Here is a 21,249-nt window from a genome sequence, read left to right as displayed (position 1 = left end):
CTTCATCATAAGAAAAAAATAAAATAAACAACCTTACAAAAATAAATGAAATCCCACCCAAAACAAAAATGTGAAAGACTGCCAAGTTCGATAATATGGGAATGTTTCGCCTATAAAAGAAGTGAGATCTGAATAAGTACCAAGTTCCATACACATACCTCAGTTAAAAATAGTTACTTTTTAATGATGATTACTTGGCAAGTTTTAATAGAAAATTAAATACTTGATTCATTGCGTTTAGTAGGTTTATAACAAGGTGTATGAAAACTTGCCAAGTAACATCATTAAAAAGTACTTGGCAGTCTTTCACATTTTTGTTTTGGGTGGGATATTATGTAGTCTATAGGGTTCGATAAGTAAGAGAGCACACTAGACTAAACAGTCGGCTGATAGTTGAACTGACTCGGAAAAAAAATAATTCCACGCAATATTTCCAGTCCAAACAAGTCATAGAACATCTTTGGCAGTCGCTACTAGTAGTCAGGAGCAAGTAAGTCTGACAACCAGTCATACCAAAGGGTATTAGGTTGCCTGGGTAACTGGGTTGAGTAGGTCACATAGGCAGTCGCTCCTTGTATAACACTGGTACTCAGTTGCATACGCTTGGACTGGAAGCGAAAAGTCTAGGGTGACGGACAAAGTTTTCAGTCGGTTTGATACCTGCTAAATCGATACTTGATCTCTGAAATCTTCATAATGATTAAGCCCAAACAAACTATTGAAACTAAAAGTATGTCGTGTACGGGTACCCTAACCAAATTATAACCAGCCGTGAAATAACCGCCCATTGGTCAAATCGGTTCGAGTCGGTCGAAACATTTGCATAGAATTCGGCAAACTTTTTATTGGCGATTTGATTTCGTTACCTTTGATTCAGTCATAAGTAGTTATAGGTAGTTAGTGGTGCAATATTATGTTTCGATAAATCTAAATATACTGATAATCATAATTGCATAAAAAGTCACATATTTTTTTATAACATTCTTTATTTTGCAAATACAAAATATTAAAATAATATCACAATTTTCTGCACTTATCTAACTGATTTTCTGTCTGCTGGTAAAAATAACGCCACCACGATACCACCTGTGAACAAAGTTAAATATTAATTTACAGATTAGATAACCGACCTAAAATAGTTTACGGTGACGAATAGTTTGGGCTGTGGGATTGTTCGAAAGAGTTACCCACGGCCCTGGTACATAAAAGGCCTATGACGGAACACGACGGTTTTTAGTCAGTTTGAGTCTGACACTCCCTCGCCGCTGCTAACCCACAGCAGGAGGGGTCATTTGATAATTTTTGACGTCGTTAAAAAAAATAGGTGACGAATAGTTTTAAATAGGGGAAAAATATGCTAGAGAAAAACTCTCTTGAAGAAATTATAAGTGAGCAACAAAAATGGGAGTAATTCCGTTATCTCCTAACGAAGCTAAGCCTTAGGCAGTTTTACCCTTATTTCAGGATCATGGGATCCTTAAGTTTTAGGATCACATGATCCTATTTAAGATGGCTGGGCTGGTTCCTGGCTGGATAGGATGTAAGTAGGTAAGTACTTATTTGTTGCACTGATTCATCAATTTCTAAGCTTAACACCTTAGAAGTGTGTATCTCTAAGTAGATGGTATTTTTCATAGGAAATCATCAAATGACTCCTCCCCTGTGGGTTAGCAGCGTGATCTGCCAGACTCTAAAACCCATCATGTTCCTTCCTTTTATGTACCAGGGCCGCGGTAACTCTTTCGAACAGTCCCGCAGCCTAGCCGCAGTGGTACTTGGGAGCAAAAAAATTGCAAATGAATACTTACTCAACGCCAACAAAGACATACAATAGAAAGTGAGCTCGCAGTGGCTCATCACCAGAATACCGATGACATTGATGCCCAAGAACGACATCATTCTAGCCACCATCATGCCTAAACTGGTCACCAGACCTCTGAAAACAATAGAAACGACCATGAACATTTATTTTAGGTGTTAAACGTATGGCCAGTTTAATCGCTTCCTGATAAAGTCTTATCTAAACAGATAAATAAACTATAACTTTAGGTAACTTCCTATGTTATTATTTCTACAATTCAAGATTAAAGTTGCGTGTAGCCTAATAGCCTACTGACTCTATAAAGGCAAATTATGAGTTTTACGGCAGTAAACAGGTCAGGCAGAACTTATAAGCTGCCTTTGTCTGGCAGATAGCATTAACTATCGGATAACTAACTGGCTCTTTATCTGTAACCAGTCGTACTCATTAAACGTTTATTCAAATACCAAAAAAACCTGTAGTTTTTAAACTTCGAAACAAAAGACGGTCACCGAAACGCCCGCCCTTCACCACTTCCTATGTGTTTTTGCTGGGAAGAAGTGGCGCAATAAATTCCCCAGCTACACAAGTCTGTCTGTTAGGTATGAATAACCAGATTTGTATTATAAAAACAATTTAAATATGAAACTATTTGATAAAAGGGCATTAATACTATTTTTTTCTAGCACCCAGGTTCTCATTCATTTAGCTGGATTATAAAAAGAAACTAGTGGTGCCATCTACAGAGTTAAATGAGCTTTCTATAATCCATTGTCATTCAAAAAGTAATTCCGAGTATTATAGCGATTTGTTTACAAAACCGTTATCAATGAATAAGGATAATTATTATATCATTGATAACATTATCACAATGAATAGCTGGACAGATTAAACTAAATTCATGTGAATTCATCAATTTCGAAACAAAAATATCATAGTTTTCCTACTGAACGAGTATGAGTCAATTTTGATAATTCACATCTGCTATTAACCTAAATTAATATTCTTATAATAATTAAGATATTTATCGAGATTTAGCTCACGTGGCAAATGGCATGTTGATTTACCAGTCATTGTGACGATAGTCATTTTAGCCAAATCCAAAAGTCTCGATATACACCTAAAGAGGCACTCATAAGACGGTTGGATCAAACGCTTAATGCAGAAAGCTGTGCTTGTGGATGCATCGTCATGAAGTTTTAATCTACGGAGCCCTGACCGCAAGAAGCTTGGACGTTTGCACCATGTTCCCGATACCGGTGTGACAGTATTTTTTTTTGCTTTAGAGCCCACGTTACACGGACGATATAAACATGAGTTTCTTAAAAAAAACTGTTTACCACGAATTTTCATATTCAAGGTTCAAACTAAAGAGTTATTTGAAGAAAAACTGACGTTTATGTTATTATCGGTTATAACTTGGGTTAGTGTTTTTTTCTAATAACAACAATATTAATTTAATGAAAAATACCTATTCGTCAAAAGCGCAGTATTAATATGTGACATTTTCAAAATTCCATATTACCAGTCTATCCAAAACTCTTACCTATGACAAGTATGATACATATCTACAAAATAAGTAGCCACGCATCCAATGCCTACTGCCGTGAACTGCACCAGAGTGAAGAACACCATATTAGCCACCGGGTCTTTGAGGTTCACCAGGCTGGAGCTGACTCCGGAGACCACCAGGGTCCCGATGAGGACCAGCCGGGTGCGGGAGGCGAAGGTGGACACGGCCAGGTTGGTTATGAAGAAGAAGAGGCCACACAGCATTCCGGAGTAGATTGTGTTCATTGAGATGGTGTCGTTGCATGTGTACTGGGAATAAATGGAATATTACTGTAATTGTATATAAGCTTTTGTCAAAATTCAAGCTCCAACGCCCCTGGCTGGAAGCCTTAAATTCTAGGCATCCACAGGGAAAAAACCGGTTAGGCAGTACACGGCCTCGGATCGAAATTATTGAAATCCGCAAGAAGCCAATATGAAATTTTAATTCTTCAAATTCCTAATGTGGTTTTTTGTTAATAATCCCTGATTATTTTTAAATCTTGAGTATCCTTAAAAAAATGACTTGCATAAAACACATGTATGAAGATTTTAGTTCGAGTCAGGAATCGAACGGAAGTCAGGAATCGAACCTGCGATACGTAGCGTAGCACAGCAGTCCAACTCATAGATTACCTACGGTTTTTGTGACAATTATTAAATTTTGAACAGTAACAAGAAAGATATGCTTTCGCAGTTGAAACAAAGACCAATGGGTATACCTATATACTGAGAATTTCGGATGACATAAAAAAATATTTAGTATGACTAAACCGGGTACAAATTGAAACTTACCGATTCAATATCCTGTGGATCTAATGTCTGAGTGGATATCCTCTGACAGAAGTTTGCGCTGGTTGTGTTGGTTTGTTCTTCATTGAAGGACTTGAAGAAGAAGTTCACCATTGTGGGGTACCACATCGCGAATATATTATTACTGAAATGAAGGGGTTATTTTACATTACCGATTGTTGTTGGTACCAAGATCTAAACGTTAGGTTAGCAACTTTACCCAAAAGACGGCATTTAGAAAATGCTTTATTTATTTTGCGTGAGAAATCTTGCATCACGAGACATTATTATATTACATACTAGCTGTTGCCCGTGACTTCGTCTGCGTGAACAATATAGAATTTCCAATTTCGTTTATGTAATCATTCATTGCTCAACCCCCCTAAGTGATAGCGTGATAATATATAGTCTATGTGTTGAACCGGTCCCCAGGTAATAGTCATGCAAAATTTGATTTAAATCCATGCAGTACTTTTTGAGTTTATCCGGGACAAACATACAGACAAACAGACATACAGACAAAAAATCTAAAAACTACATATTTGGGTTCAGAATCGATTATGGATCACCCCCCAAGTATTCTTTTAAAAAAATATTCAATGTACAGTTTTAACTTTCCTACCATTTTATTATATGTATAGATCACGAAAGAAATATATCTTTTCAAATATAATCTGTCTAGCCTTTTCCCAACTATGCCAACCTCAATGGCTCCCAGTGTTACCGGACGAATTTGATTACCAGTGTTTTACAAAGAGCAAATGCCTATCTTTCCTCCACAACCCCTTTTCGTTTTTTTTTTTTACTTTTGCGCCTAAAATAATTAACAAATCAATCTTACGTGCTGCAGCAGAGTGCGAGCAGGAAAAACAATTGAATAGTTCTCCATAGTAATGGCGGTTTGAACATCGGTACTGTATGGTCGGCTATTGACCTCCAGAAGGTACTGTGGATTTTCGTGTCCGATTCTGAAAGTAGTATGCATTTTACCTGAAATTAATAAAGTTGGTAAGTTATATTAATATACAAAAGCTTTTCTGGACGCCTAACGCCAGTTGAAAGCAACACGTTCTAAGTTAGAACACGCTCGCGTTAGGCGTCGAAATCATAAACAAAATAATTAAAATGCTGTTTAATTTGTCAAGAACCGAAAATGATGTCGGTCCTTTGATACGTATTTAGCTAAAAATTCTACACAGTACGCAACAAACCTTCCTTAACCTAAATTCTTTAAGGTTCTTCAATAATTATGTATTCCCAAAAAAATATGAAACCAACCAATATACCAAAATATTGACAATAAAAAGAACAACCTACCGGATAGCCATCCTTCTTTCCACCATTAATCTTATAAATCCTCTCCAGCACCTCCAAAGCTTTGTGGTGGTGTCCCTGACTGGCCAGGAACTTGGGGCTCTCCAGCAGCAGGAACATGAAGGTGGCTCCGATGCCCAGGGGGAGAGCCAGGATGAAGGTCAGGAGTCGCCAGGGACGGTAGGTTATGCCGAACCAGGGGAGAGGTATGTTGAAGTCCTTGGAGAGGATGAAGTAGGCTAGGCCTGTAATTTAAAGGTAAGACTTAATTTTAAGATTATAGGATAGCTATTTATTTATTGAAATGGTTGAAGAGAGTATATGAAGGGTGAGATGCAGAATTTAACTATAACGATAACCAGACTCATGCAGCCATTGGTCAAATCAGTACGGTTATCATTATAGTTAAATGGTTCAGTGCAACTCACTATACCTAATTGTATATTTGTAAGGATTGGCAAACTTGTTAACGAACTGGATTATCATGAAAAGTATTTAGGTCTATGCCTTAAGGATGCTCCTCTATACTCGAGTTAATGAGTGTTATTTTGGCATTGAACGAACAGATGCAACTAGTAAGTAGTACAAATGTACGTAGAACTACTACTGTACTATTAACCTAATATTTCTGAATAGCTTATCGCATAGCAAAGACAATAGTTACTACAATATTCTGATTAGATAACAGTCAGTTATAGACGAGCGTAAAAGATTGTTCTCCACTTGAGATTTGATTTAACGCGAATTTCGGAATAAACAGAAAAACTTAGATTAAGAAAACACTCTAATAAAGTAATTTTAGTCACACTAAAATCTTAACCGGTTTAGCTGATAATTGATGGGGAAGTAGCTTAGTTTCGGGGGAAGAATATTATCCATCGATATAACCATCAATGTACCTATATAACCTTTGTGTGATTATTTTATTAAATGTCCTAAATATAATAAAAATATATTTGATCCACGACTTAATCTGTCTGAATGTTACACTTTCATGTCAAAACATCTGAACCTAAAAAGATGAATGTGGACACAACTCCTATCTTAATCCGGTAAGCACTTCCCTCAGAAACCACTATACACCACTATATTATAAAGAAAATCGTTCATATGCTTACCAAAGCCAACGAATTCTGAAGCTAAATTAAAGGAGTTTAAGATCTGCATGTACTGGCTCCTGTGTCTCGCTATGGTGCACTCTCCCACGATGGTCATACTCAGGGTGAAACTGGCTGTGGAGCTGAAATGCTCCACAGCCAGTTTCAGTGTACTATATAGTGGTTTAAATCATGGCTGCCAAGAGTCTTGAAATCATCAACAAGGTACTTGAGTAAGGTGTAGTGATTGAAAATTTTAAAGGCAGTTTAGGGTTCTGCAGCCCTTTTAAATTTTCTAACTATTGGAAAAGTATTCCCAAACTTCTATGACTTCTTTAATACTTCTTTCGTAAATTCTATATCATAAAAAGTCACGTTATTCTTAAAATAATAATATTCAAATAATAGGATCAAGTATTGGATTATCTGCAGGCAGATGACTTAGCAAATTAAAAACCACGTGCCTATGTAGATTAATATCAGTTAGTGTCATGTGCCGTCTCCAATATAAAGATATCAATGACCGCAATGCCGTCTCTGAACAATTAAATAATCCTCAATGCTATAAAAATAACAATATGTCTGATAAACAAATTACCATAAAATAATGTGCAAGATAGTTTTTATCGCCAGACAGACAAATATGTTACGCTCCAATGAAAAAAAATACACCGGGACTTAGAATTACTACCAAGGAAAGATCTTGTCAACTTTACAGAGCTTTCATGAATTCCACAGAAATGAAAATATTTCAAAATAAGCAAGTAATCAAAAATAGTCGAAGCCTGCGCAATAATTATACGTGTCTTTATTTATTCTTTTAAATTGTAGGTCTTATTGTCGCAAGCGCGGCTGCTGTGTACGAGCCGATGTCGCTTTGTGGGTTGTAGAAGCTTGCACAAAGCAGCCCGGGAGCCTGAAAATTGGTGATTGATACACCCGTGCATCGGAGAGCACGTTAATGTCGGATTTCTCGGTTGTCGGTCGTATCGATTTACCGTCCCATTGGGCTATGAGAGAGAAGGAATAGCGAGTACACCTGGGTCTGCACAATTGCTGTCCTGCGCTATTGGTTAATCTATACTAATATTATAAAGAGGAAAACTTTGTTTGTTTGGTTGTAATGGATAAACTCAAAAACTACTGGACCGATTTTAAATATTCTTTCACCATTAGAAAGCTATATTATCTGCGAGTAACATAGGCTATATTTTATCTCGGTGCGGGCAAAACCGCGGGAAAACGGCTAGTCCCCTTATAATGTGAGAACAGTCGCCGTAACCAATAATCAGTTGGTAGGATATCATCATTATCGTGAAAGGTTCGTTCATAGAAAGGAATATATTCGTACTTTCTTACAGTAACCTAACCGAAAAACACTTTTAATGAAAAGACCATTTTACAATAGAATTCACAGCCCTAACCTTTACCTTAGCCTTAACTTTGTTTATTATCTCCAGACCTATCACAATTTTGGAATGTCATTAACTACGTCATCAACACCAAGCAATTAATTGCTTATCACTGTGATAAAGGATGATAATTAATAGACAGTCATAATATTTAAAGCGTGCAATATTACTTTATTTATGGCTATATCAGGATGTGTTCGATCACGTACAATTTATCGGCTTTGTCGTGATTAGTGCGTGAAAATTCAGTATCATCTTATAAATTCCAGTGCCAACTATACATAATAGAAAGACTCAAAAACAGCCGATTTTATAGATGAGATAAAATCACCAGGACATGTTTGATATCCAGCAAGAGTTTTTAAAGATTATATACAATAGTGTTACCTTGCACATAAAAAAAATGATTGCTGGAACGCTATGGGATTAGCGCGTTCAATTAAACAAACTCACTCTATGGAACTGCTGGTCCGATTCCATAAATTGCTCCAGTGTTAGAGTGTTAGTGTTAGCCCATTTATCGATTAACTTGTTCCTACATGATGCGGTAGTAAGCTATTATAAAATAAATAGCAACCACCATATCAACGAAACAATCTCATTTTAAAGCTTTTCAAATTGCAGTAAGCAGTTTTCGGACCAAACCAAATCCCTTTAGACTTTAGACTCTCTAATGGGACATGGTTTCAGAGTCTACATACCTAGTATATCTCGTTGATAATAATACTTACAAGCTACTACCAATAGTCTTGACAATCAGCATGAACTGCCACGAAGGGGAGAAGCTACTGATGCTCGCCAGGAGGAATCCCACAGCAGTGGACACCAGCAACGCTTGCCGTCTCCCATGTGTGTCTGCGTAGTAGCCCCATGGGAAGGCGAAGAGTACTCCTAAAATGATTTTGGAGATAGACTTTTAATAGGTTCAGCGACGAGATATCTTGACAAAAAACTGGGTTTAGGCAGAATTTTAATATACTGAAGACACTTTCTATCTTAGACACCTCCGACTAAAGCTAAAAAATCTGCCAGTCTCAGTCTGGAATTATTAGTTGCTTTAATCTGCTTTAGGTACTTAAGTGTAGCTTAACTTATCTTCGCTGTGTGGAAATAATATTTGAGTACCAAGAAGGTAAACAGACCTGTAGTTCTGTAGACTACAGACTGTTTGAAAGTTTAAGTATATCCTTAGATAACTAAACATGAGAATGAGAGATTTTATGAGATTCTCGGTAGCGGGGTTTTTCTTAAATTCTCTCTTATCGAAGTTGTCAATCACTGTTTGTCTTCGTGTTGGTATATTCCACAAAATTATTTACCAAGACCTACTTTAGGTCTTAGCTAAATACACAAAGGCATCCAGCATATTAGATAATATTTTAGTAAGAACTGTTTATGATATAACTATTTGCAATCTTATTAAGTTGTAAATTTTGCCGTGTTGACAAAATACAAGGACACAAAGTTACCGTCCGATAAGGTAAAATACTCCCTGGTAAGTAAATGTTATTGCTGACTACCAATTACGATTCTTAGAGATCATCAAATGACGGCAAAGATACAAGTATATCGATATGTAGTATACTTTTCAGCGCTCGCAGGTTCTCTTCAAACTTTGCTTGTTCAGCCACAAATCTAGAAACCGATAGTAGTAAGTGCAATCATTCCTCGATTTACATTAACTTAATAAATAACCCTACAACCGAATAGGAGATTCATCTACCAACCACAGATGTAGGCAGTTTGACGACTCATTTTCCATTCATTGAATTTTTTCTTTGCGAGAAAAACAATATTTATTTTATTAGGTACTAGCCGTTTTAACGCAGTTACACTTGCATCCTGTTGAAACTACTGCCCGTACCGGGATAATATATGATGATGATGATGTCCTCCTAGCCGATTATCGGCTACGGCGGCTGTTCCCATGTAAGGAGATAAGCCAACTGCGCAGGACATATTAAACACATTACCTGCAAAAGGTGCAGAAGCCAATACCCCCACCTGCTTCAGCCCAATATTCAAGTCACAGGTGGAGGCAGCCACGACCGTCGCGTACCCGAACATGTCCAGAGCGAAGGCGTTGGCGATGATGCTGCAGACTGCCAGCAGGAGGTAGTTGTAGCGGCCATGACCTGCCAGAGAATGGGAGACAAAGTTAAAGTTAAAATCGCTTATTGAAAGAAGGCTAGTTAGATAAGGACTTTTTCAATTACTAACGGTCAGCACCCTTTTTCACCACTTCCTAGTGTAATGACTGGAAAGAAGAAGCGTTGAGGATAAAATTTCCCAGCAATACATACGTCTATTACAATTTAATGCCCATTATAATAATAATAATAAACTTGTTTATTAATGGCAACTAGGCCCAAACTGTGTTAGTAACAACAAAACTTAGAATTATGTTAGTAAAAGAAAAAAGAAAAAGCGACAATATATCAAATTACGGTCTTCTGACCAGCACTTTCATTACATGAGACAACCAAGGATCGTCATACTTCTCAGATAATGTTTTCAGTATGTTGTTCGAACTAGACCGCGCTCTGGACAGTGTGGAATAGATCTTCTTTCTCATTATCGCGTGAAAATCGTCAGTATGCGTAGAGGCAAACATACCTGACGCACTACAGAAACGCGGCAGTCCCAACAACATCCTGAAACAGTTATTATACTGCACACGCAGGGCGTCAAGCGATCGTTTAGTATGTCTCATCCACAGACTGCTCGTGTAGAAGGATTGGCAGTAAGATTTAAATAGTGTAATTTTAACCTCCTTACTACAACGAGCGAACCTGTGAATCAACATGTTGCCACGTACCGCCAACGCCCTGCGTTCCCTGTCAATATCTACTTCGTCTCTGAGATCCGAGGTAAGGAAGTGTCCCAGGTATTTAAATGTATGTACCCTGGCTAACGGTAATCCATTTAAAGTTAAGACCGGATTTTGCGGCACTTTCCCATCTGCCGTCTCAAAAACCAAGTATACACTTTTTTTCACATTGTACACGAGGCCCAGACTATTGGCATATCGCTCACACACACGTAACAGCTTCCTGACTGCGCCAGCTGTTGGGCCCAGCAGTACCATGTCGTCTGCGTAACTAAGATTGTTAACGCAAACATTGTCAATCCAGCATCCGACACGCATACTGCTAAGCTCAGCAATCAGCCCATTTATATACAGGTTGAAGAGCTTTGGCGAAGACAACCCACCCTGTCTCACTCCACACTCCAACCTGTACGCCTCAGACAGAGTATCACCCCAACGAACAAAATTCAGCTGGTTATTATACCAATAACGAAAGACGTTTAAAAGATCACGCGGAAAACCTGCTTCCTTCAACCTCTCCCATAAGACATCATAGGCCACAAGGTCAAAAGCCCTGGAAAGGTCAAGGAAACAGGCATATATGGGGGTACTTCTGTCTGTGTAATACACAATTGTAATGACAGTGTAATGACAGTCTGCTTGAGGCTAAGAATTGCACTTTCTGTAGATAAATTGGGTCTAAACCCAAACTGTGCATCTGCTAAATGTAGGATCTTGTCTAGTTCTTGGTCAAGCAGACTGTCCAATACTTTAGCCACTACGGTGGCAAGCGATATAGGTCTATAGTTAGAAGGATCAGAGATATCCCCAGTTTTATTCTTAATTATGGGAACCACCACTGTTTTCATCATATCTGCAGGTAAATAAGAATGGCTAATGCAAAGCTTAAAAAGCATAGCCAGCAGCCTAGGCAAATGCACTCCCGCATATTTTAAGTGTTCGATACTGAGGCTGTCATGTCCCGGTGATTTGCCTCCACGCATTTTATTGATCACGCTAGCAACTTGTTTAGTGGAAAATTTAGAAAAACACTCACCATGACACTCCTCAGCATCTATACTCCTTTTAGAAGGTCCCAGTGGCGATGACACAACAAACCGATCCCTGAACATACCGGCAATATCCTTCCCCACATCACAATTTCCTATACTCACAGGAAGACCCGGTTTAAGATTGAGTCTATTGGTAGCTTTCCAGAACTGTGAAAATTTTTTTGACGACCTATGTGTTGCTAAAATGTCCATTTTAATTTGGTCTTGATGTTTCTGGCACCATTTTCTGGCACCTTTGGGTCTCTCGCATTTTTTCCCATATTGGACCAGATTGGGGTTTGTTATGTTGTATCCATATCTGATGACTTAACCGAGCCTCCCTGTGGGCCCCGTGCACATGCTTATTCCAACCAATGACACGACATTTTCTTGGAACCAACTTGTGCTCAGAGGTCTGAACAGCCGACTCAGATAACACTAAAGTAATTTCATCATACAGCGTGTCCAACCTTTTCTTGTGCTCAAGATTGTTGCACATTTTATCAGCACACATTACAAAATCCTCAGGGAAATCAATGTCTCTAAGCCTACTATTACAAAGGTCATGGTATCTGCCAATCTGAATATCACTGCGCTCCCGCCAAAATACCTTGTTAGGGCAACTATCCTTAGTTTGAGTCATTTTCGGCCTGACTATATTAAGATCACATAAAACCAACAAAGGTAAGTGATCCGACCAGTAAACACCATAACCTATGCTTACACTCTTTACAGACTGCCAGGCCGCCTCTGTAACAATACAGTGATCCAGCCAGCGTCTGCTGCCATTTATATCACTAATATACGTGTAATTATCAACTTTTTCTGTTAATATTTTACTATCCGCACATACCCACTGTTGATCTAAACAAACATTACTCAGTTCATTCCAAAACGGTTGATTAGGATGCGCATTAAAATCCCCAAGCATAAAGACCGTTTCAACTTCACAATTACTAATTATCGCACTCATTTGACTTAGGCAATCGGTAAATTCTGACATATTGTCCATTGTTTAAATTATATTAATTTAAATACCGAAAATACAAACAGACATCTTGTCAAATAAGTTTGCTTGCACAAAGTTGGCTTCACATGTGGGAGGCATCAACAAACGAGAACAAAAATTAAGAGTAAATATAAACATAACTTTGGAGAAGCAAATACATATTCATCAGGAACTGTACCTAACAAGTAACTTTGATACCAGCGGATCTTAAGAATGGTGCTTCCTTATAAAAATATGAATATTTGCGAAAATTTTAATAAGAGACGGTCGGACAGATACAAAAAGTCAGAGAGAAAGTCGAGAAAAAGTCGTGGTGGCCTAGTGGGTAAAGGACCAACCTCTCAAGTATGAGGGCGCGGGTTCGATCCCAGGTCAGGCAAGTACCAATGCAACTTTTCTAAGTTTGTATGTACTTTCTAAGTATGTCTTAGACACCATTGACTGTGTTTCGGATGGCACGTTAAACTGTAGGTCCCGGCTGTCATTGAACATCCTTGGCAGTCGTTACGGGTAGTCAGAAGCCAGTAAGTCTGACACCAGTCTAACCAAGGGGTATCGGGTTGCCCGGGTAACTGGGTTGAGGAGGTCAGATAGGCAGTCGCTTCTTGTAAAGCACTGGTACTCAGCTGAATCCGGTTAGACTGGAAGCCGACCCCAACATGATTGGGAAAAGGCTCGGAGGATGGGACAGATACAGCAAAGTCTTAGTAATAGGATCCTGTTTTTCATTTTAGGTAGAGAACCCTGAAAACTAACCTAACCTAACCTAACTGTCGTGGACATAGTTACTTGTAAAAAGAGATAAATAAATCAATGTGTTCTTTAACGATAAGATAATTCCATTGACAAAACGAAAACCCAAATCCAAATATGAATCATTGCACTGCTAAAAACCATCACGACGTTTTTGAACGGTGGGTATTTATCTCACGTGCACGTGTATGTACCTATAAATAAAATTCTTAGACTTTGATAAGTACCTGCATGAAAAATCTTTCAGTGACACTCGTTATTATTAAATAGAAGGAGCCTATAGTTAAGTTCATTCGGCTGAGCCATGGATAAAAAAAAAATAACTAAGTATTGGAGATGTCATAAAACCTCCTAAGAAAGTAAGGTAGGAGTTCGGAGGACGAGGAACATTACTAGCCGTACCCTTAACATGCCTTCTGTGGAACATGGTCATTTTGAAAATAAAATCACTTACCTATCAATTAAGAACAAAAGCTCAAGCTCGCTTACGGATGTCTTCTCATAAAGAAACTCCTCAACGCTTAGAAGCAGGGACGTAAAACTTTGAATTTCTTTTCTTTCTTTAAAAACTTTGTCACCGTTTGTGATAATTAACAAAGAATAGGGCAGAATATATTCAACTTGTTTTAATAACGAACGTACGTAATAAAGCCTATATTCAACTTTGAGCAAATAATTCATCTAAACAAATAGAACCATCAACCACAACCGTAAAAATCTGATAATAAACTAAGAAACAGAATAATAAAGCTCCCAAAGATAATCTTTAGTTACCAAAAACACACATACCAGTCAATTCCACAGCTTCATCATAAGTGTACGCATCTCCGTTTCTCACAGCATCACTCATCTTACGTGTTGCCTCACCGTCTCATCTCCCAACACTGACCCCTTATCAGTGTACCGTCATCTTATCAAAGATAGCTGTATCTATCATCTGTCAATATTTGCAGAGAAGTACTTCACAATAGTCTACGATTGCGGATAGATTAGTTTTCGGGAAATTCTGTGATGAATTAACAAATATATGGTTTTTTTTTATTCATAAAAGCCGGTTTCAATGTTCAGAAATTGTTTGTTGAATGATAACCTAGCCTCAAACTACAGACTAAACAGTCGACCGCTGACCCGATGGTTAGCAAAAATCTTGATTCCAATCAAAGATTTCAGTCGGCGTGATACCGGCTAAATACCTGATCGTTGTTATACATATGCGTACTACCTTAATTTCCATATTGATTTATGAGCCCAATCACTACATATGCGGGTACTCTTAAAGTTATCCCACCTACGCTTAAAACCGTGTTTCAAACACCTTTCAACGTACTTATAGAGAGCGTCGTATATGCATCCTTTGGTACGTTCAACAGATGGAATTTAAATGAGTGCATTAACATTAAAAACGCAAGTGTATTTTTTGTTCATCTCTAGATTGTTGCCAACCATTAAAATGCTTGTTATCTAGCGATGCCCTTTACGTGAAGTTCAGTGACACTAAAATATTCTTCTTGAATCCAGTGTTTATTTATAAAGTAAAAAGGATTTGCTAAGTGGACTAAAAGCCTAGACAATTCCAAGCATTGCGCATCGCGGGTTCTATTCCCAGACGGCAGAAATTACTGCGAATAGCTGTAGATGCTTCGGACATTCGTTATGGATGTCCATCTATGAAACTGAAAATACACCATAATTTTTTCAGCTCATTCGGTGAATAGAAATATTATAATCATATGTTTACTAATACATATTATAAAGCTGAAGAGTTCGTTTGCTTGAACGAGCGAATCTCATGAGCTACTGGACCAATTTCAAAAAAACTCTTCAGTGTTAGACAATCCATTTAATATACATATAAATGGTCTATGCTAGGAAAGCCCTAGGCACTTTTTGTCCGAGTGAATCAAGTAGTTCCCATAATATGTCGAGTAAAACAGCTGGCAACAGCTAGTTTTATTAAAGAACCTAACCTATCTTAGAATCAATCCGGTGTAGCATATTAATAATTCAACAGCCTCTAATAGTCATGTTAGAAGGTCAAAAGTTACGATCAAAGGAAAATCGGCATAAACTCTTAGCACGTGTTGCAGGTCACATAGTCATATCTCGCTAAAGACCCGCAAATAATAGGTTTTCTAATGGGTTGGATGCGTGACGATCAAAATGTCAACATATTCATTTATTCCCTGAGAACTTGATACTATATTTAGTCCACTTTTCTTCGATTAATTTAGCTTATCAATGGTGATTAATGCTCAATCCTTCTTCGTGTGAGAGGAGGCCTGTGCCCAGCAGTGGGACGATAAAAAGGCTGTAGCAAAGGGCCCTAGTTCAACGGTTACTGTTGCTGTTACAGCCTTTTTTTTTATCGTCCCACTGCTGGGCACAGGCCTCCTCACGCACGGAGAAGGATTGAGCATTAAGCAGTTCAACGGTGTCCATTATTAACTTATCGTTGAATTTTCAAAGTGTTCGGTGCAATGACACCGAACACCTTGCTCAGCATTACCCGACTTACGCAGTTACTTCATTAGTATTAAAATTGTAACAGAGTGTCAGTGCGCATCGGGTAACCGCGATATTCGGGTGCATTCATTGCAACATTTCTAACATTCCATTTAACATAGTTTTTACTAACATTTTAACATTTAAGAAGTTATTGTGGATCAGTACAATAAACTTTATTTTAGTGAAACATTCTATCATTCAACAAACTCTGCAACCCCCTCCGCATTACACCGTACACAAAGTATACTCTTGTTTTAAGAAAAAGGGACGTAAATGCTGTCGGTAAACTTGGGGCTGGTATTTTATATATTGATAGCCAATTATTATGGAGGCTTTTTAATACTTACGTAATATTATATGCGTAATAGTAACACTCTTTAATACAAGGAGAAAACTATCAGCCATTACATTTTATGCACCTGTCTAATTACATAGACAAAGCTTCGTCACCTTCCCAGTAACCTAGCCCTACTTTCCAACACGATGTTAATAGGTAGGTATAATGTTACAAGCTTATTATAAAAGTTATGCTATAAATATACCAATCAGACCTTTCAGTTGCTATTTCCTCTAAACAAGGAAGGAGTCCGCTATGCAGAAAATGTTTTACAATTAGTATTACATCACGTATATAAAATAGGATAACAAATACGAGTATGAACCCTGAGACATATTTATATTTATTATCGATATTTATATTTATATTTATTATATTTATATTATCTATTTGATTGATGTGACTGGCGAAACCGAGCTTATTTTTGAATACTCGATCGCCTAGTCCAGTGGTTCTTAACCGGTGGTCCGCGGACCACTGGTGGTCCCTGGAGGCATTCCAAGTGGTCCGCGAAGCTCAGTTTCGCGACGTTGCTATACGTTATCTAACTTAATTTTTATCGACTTATAATTGCGAGCGAGGGTTTTCGCGTGGACGTATATCGGTTGTGTCGTACCTAGTCCCCCCATTCATGAAAATGTATGTTTGGGCTACATTTTACGTAATATTTGGTTGAAGTCCGATAAAAATTTCGCGTTCGCTTCGCTCGCGTATTCAGAAACTATATGCCCTTTTTTGCATTTGTCAACAAACAAAACGTTAAGTACGTTTGGGCAAAATTTTACGTAATTTTTGTTTTAAGTCCGATAAAAATTTCGCGCTTCGCTGCGTATTCAGAAACTATATGCCCTTATTTTTGCAACAACTGCCGACATGCGTTTAGCTTTGAGTAGAACTGACCCAAAAAATCAGTTTGTTTTTTGATAAATAATAAAGAAATGAGTGCTAATTTATAGGTAAACCGATGAGGTGGTCCCCGGCAAGACAAACTTTAGTTAAAGTGGTCCCTCATGTCAAAAAGGTTAAGAACCACTGGCCTAGTCAAACTAAAGTCGATCCTAGTCAAACTACCCAGATACCCAGCCGAACACCGAATAATGTTGAAAAAATGAGCAGTAAAACAGCCACGACTCATGAATCGACCTTCACCGTTACTGCTCCATGACAACGCGAGACCTCATACAGCAAGAGAAACCGTTTTAACTCTTCAGGAACTGCAGTTAGAAACTAATCGTCCTCCTCCATATTCGCCAGACCTTGCTCTAACGCCGACAATTTTTTTTTGTGATTTGGACAATTATCTGCGTGACAATAAGTTTTCTTCCCAGGAGGCAGAACAAAATTCTTTCACACAGTTTGTGCAGTCTAGATCCTCGGAGTTCAATCGTAAATGCATAAATGACCTTCCTATTAGATGGCCGTAATGTATCTATCTATACATATAATAAAATGATAGGAAAGTCAAAACTGTACATTGAATATTTTTTTAAAAGAATACTTGGGGGGTGATCTATTATCGATTCTGAACCCAAATATATAGTTTTTAGAATTTTTGTCTGTTTGTCTGTTTGTCTGTATGTCTGTTTGTCTGTTTGTCTGTATGTTTGGTCTCACTGAACTCGAAAAGTACTGCATAGATTTAAATCAAATTTTGCATGAATATTACCTGGGGGCCAGTTCAACATATAGGATATATATTATCACGCTATCACCTACGGGGGATGAGCAATGAACTATAATTTCTGTTAACGTTTCTGCAACAGCGGGCGCAATAATGACACATATTTGAATGTTGAACTTTGTAAGTTTATCGGCCTATTATCAATCTTTACATAGAAAATAACGCTTTTATAAGTAACTTGAGCAAAAAACTGAATTTAAAGAAATGATATCCTAAAATTATAGATGAAGAAAATCATGCAGAAACAGATGTGCCATAAAACTGGTAGTAGGTAAAATATCAATCAAAATCAAAATCAAAATCAAAAGTGATTTATTCAAAGTAGGCTGAAAATCAGCACTTTTTGAACGTCAAATCTACAAAAGACAGCCCCCAAAACGCCCGCCCTTCACCACTTCCTATGTGTTTTTGCTGGGAAGAAGAAGTGGTGGAACAAACTCCCCAGCAAACAGACAATGAAAACAGACTTCACTTTGTCATGGTATGTTCTTACTTTCAAGAAAAAAATATATGACGACGTGTGTATTTCGCTACTATAAAAACACTACAAGAAATATCAGCGCATCGTCAGGGACATTTTTATAATTCTTTCACCATTAGAAAGTTACATTATCTGCGAGTAACATAGGGTATATTTTATCCCGGTGCGGGCAGTAGTTCCCATGGGAAGCGGCACCCACGTCATGAAGAAATTATGAACTTCCCCACATTCTTAAAAACTCTACATATGTTGTTCTGACATAATATAAGCTATACCTCTCATAAACATGAATATCCATTCATTTCATCCAATAACAAACATGCATCACACTGAAAGTGCATTGCGAGTCTAAGATTTTATTATTATAAAAAAAAACATTGTAATTAATATTCAAACATCCTTAAAAATAAGTTCCTGGTTTTAATACACTTTTTGAGTAATGAAGAATGTAGGCAAAATACGACCGAAACACATTGTGTCACTTCTAAAATTAACATCAATGGTTATAACTACCTGTCACAATACGTCAACAAGATGTCAACAGAAGACAAGAGTTCGTTCGTTCTGAAAACGTACAAATTACGCGTCGCAGGCCAGAGACATACTTGCTTTCAACTTCTGATCACAAATCATCGAGCTAAGAATTATATCACAAATACACCGTTCACAATTACGAACAGTCACAGTCACACGTTTATTATCATTGATATTATTCAGTTACAAAGACAGAATTACTATCAAACGTGTTTTCGCTAAATGTTCTATTAGTTTTTGCAAACATACATTCCCAACTCTGATCTCATGGAGGTGGCGCCCGGGTGTCACCACTGTGCGGACTGTGCGACCTATCGCACCCGGCCCCGGTTTAAACCATGATCTGGAGCGAGAAGAAATGGGATGACAAAGAATGAGGCGGCGGAGCGACTGAAAATTCCCAACTCTCATCCCAGCCACTGCGGTAAGACACCACGAAAGCCGGATGTCGAGAGACGACTCCCGGCCACCGTAGGCGTGAGCGATTAGTTTTGAGTGGGTCATCGACCTTCCGGCTTCTGGGAGACCCGTTATTTCACGCGCCCCTCAAGGAGATTCAGCAAACCCCTGTGAGGCCCACTAGGGCCAAAGCCTGACACTCCCTCACGCTGCTCAAACTGATGGCTGAGAATTACGTAACTTTCCAGGATGCCATGCAACGTGTTGCAAATGCCCAGGCCTTTGGGAGCTTGGTAATCCTTTTCTCCACCTTAACTTGAGTTTTGTGGTGCATGAACAAATTAGAATAGTAATGAATTAGGTCATCTTCATCACGTATTTACCAACTCTTAATGTTCATGATGCACACCCGCTTCTCTAACTTTATTGAAGGATCACTAACATTGTTTCAGTTAGTTTAACTACGCTACTATAGCCCGTTGTCAAACCTTTTAATATCAATTCTGTAGAAGTGTGAATATCGAATGTGTAATATATCGAATTTCAGTTTGTGCATTGCACAAAAACCAACGTTATGATTTTCGAGAAGTCAAAAGAGTCGGCCTGCTAAGAATTATATTCATCGTTGGTTAATTGAATACATTTTCAGAAACCACAATAACAGTAGGAACCAAAGCGAATGATCGCTTCATAGAGCTCTGATTTTCTCGAGGCGATCAAGTCAGTTCTGGTCTGTTCGCTCATCAGATCTTTGAAAGCGGTTCGATGATAATATACCTACTGTTGTCCTGTTTACCTACGTGTGACACATAATATGGTATTTAAACGTCCTCCGCAAGAGAGCGAACGTTTGTGCTATTTATAAAGACGAAATTTTACCGTTGTGCAGTAGTGACGCGCAGTATACACAGCACTTATGTTTCTTCTGATCTGCTGGCTCTACCAAGAAATGACAAATTGCGAGCGTACATTTTGAAAATCTTGGAAGAACTGCAGGCTTCAAGTGCCAACACACGAATTGGACTTACTCTCTCGGACGTATACTTTGCGTGATCGTGAACTAATGCAAACATTTCGGTGGAATTCCAACATAACATAGTGAGTGAGTGCACAGAAAATCCCCGAAATACAAGTAGTGAAACTATGCGCTTGCCTGATGACTCAGTCATCATCCACCCAGCTATTCCTCAATTGTGTGGGTGTTGGCTTCCAGTCAAACCGAATCTTTTTGAGTACCAATGTTTACTTGGAGTGCCTATCTGATCTCTTCAACCCAGTGAACTAGACACCGCGTTATCCATGGTAAGTAAAACTGTTTGACAGACTTTCTGGCTCCTGATTTGTCGCAGCTGCTGCAGAAAATGTACAAATGACAACTTTGTCAGACCTTTGTTTTCTGTGAGAATTACGTAATAATTTTCCAAATCGGTTGACTAGATCCAGAGATTTCCACAACGTCACAAACTTTACTTCATTTGTTTAGATAAATAGTCACAAATCGTCGACACCACCTTGATTGATCAACCCGTGCTGCTGCTAAGTGGTAATCCTAATTATACTGTGTTACCACACTTCATTATCATTGTTCGTGCGACGGAACGCCGCCGTCGGGCGAGCCAATGGTGAGACCAGAAGTTATGCATAGACAACGCACACGCCGTGATTCGATTGGACAAGAAAAACTTTCGGCAGAAATGTCAAGATGGCCGCGGCCAATTTGCT

General features: G+C 38.3%; 1 protein-coding gene across 1 annotated transcript; it reads right to left on the bottom strand.

Annotated features, from left to right (window-relative positions):
• Positions 1 to 968: 968 nt before the first annotated feature.
• LOC124634621 (putative transporter svop-1) lies at positions 969 to 14,502 on the bottom strand. The gene is made up of 10 exons (XM_047170273.1): positions 14,380 to 14,502; positions 9,941 to 10,102; positions 8,699 to 8,858; positions 6,577 to 6,698; positions 5,462 to 5,703; positions 4,986 to 5,134; positions 4,148 to 4,289; positions 3,348 to 3,622; positions 1,809 to 1,936; positions 969 to 1,086 (listed from the first exon to the last, which is right to left on the bottom strand). Exons 1-10 carry the CDS (start codon positions 14,438 to 14,440, stop codon positions 1,034 to 1,036), a joined length of 1,494 nt encoding a protein of 497 aa, XP_047026229.1. The 5' UTR covers positions 14,441 to 14,502; the 3' UTR covers positions 969 to 1,033.
• Between the last annotated feature and the right edge of the window lie 6,747 nt (positions 14,503 to 21,249).

The sequence above is a fragment of the Helicoverpa zea genome, chromosome 11, assembly GCF_022581195.2.
Source record: "Helicoverpa zea isolate HzStark_Cry1AcR chromosome 11, ilHelZeax1.1, whole genome shotgun sequence".
Classification (NCBI taxonomy): domain Eukaryota; kingdom Metazoa; phylum Arthropoda; class Insecta; order Lepidoptera; family Noctuidae; genus Helicoverpa; species Helicoverpa zea.
The sequence above is the reverse complement of the archived record's forward strand: the minus strand, read 5'-3'. Positions and strand labels throughout refer to the sequence as shown.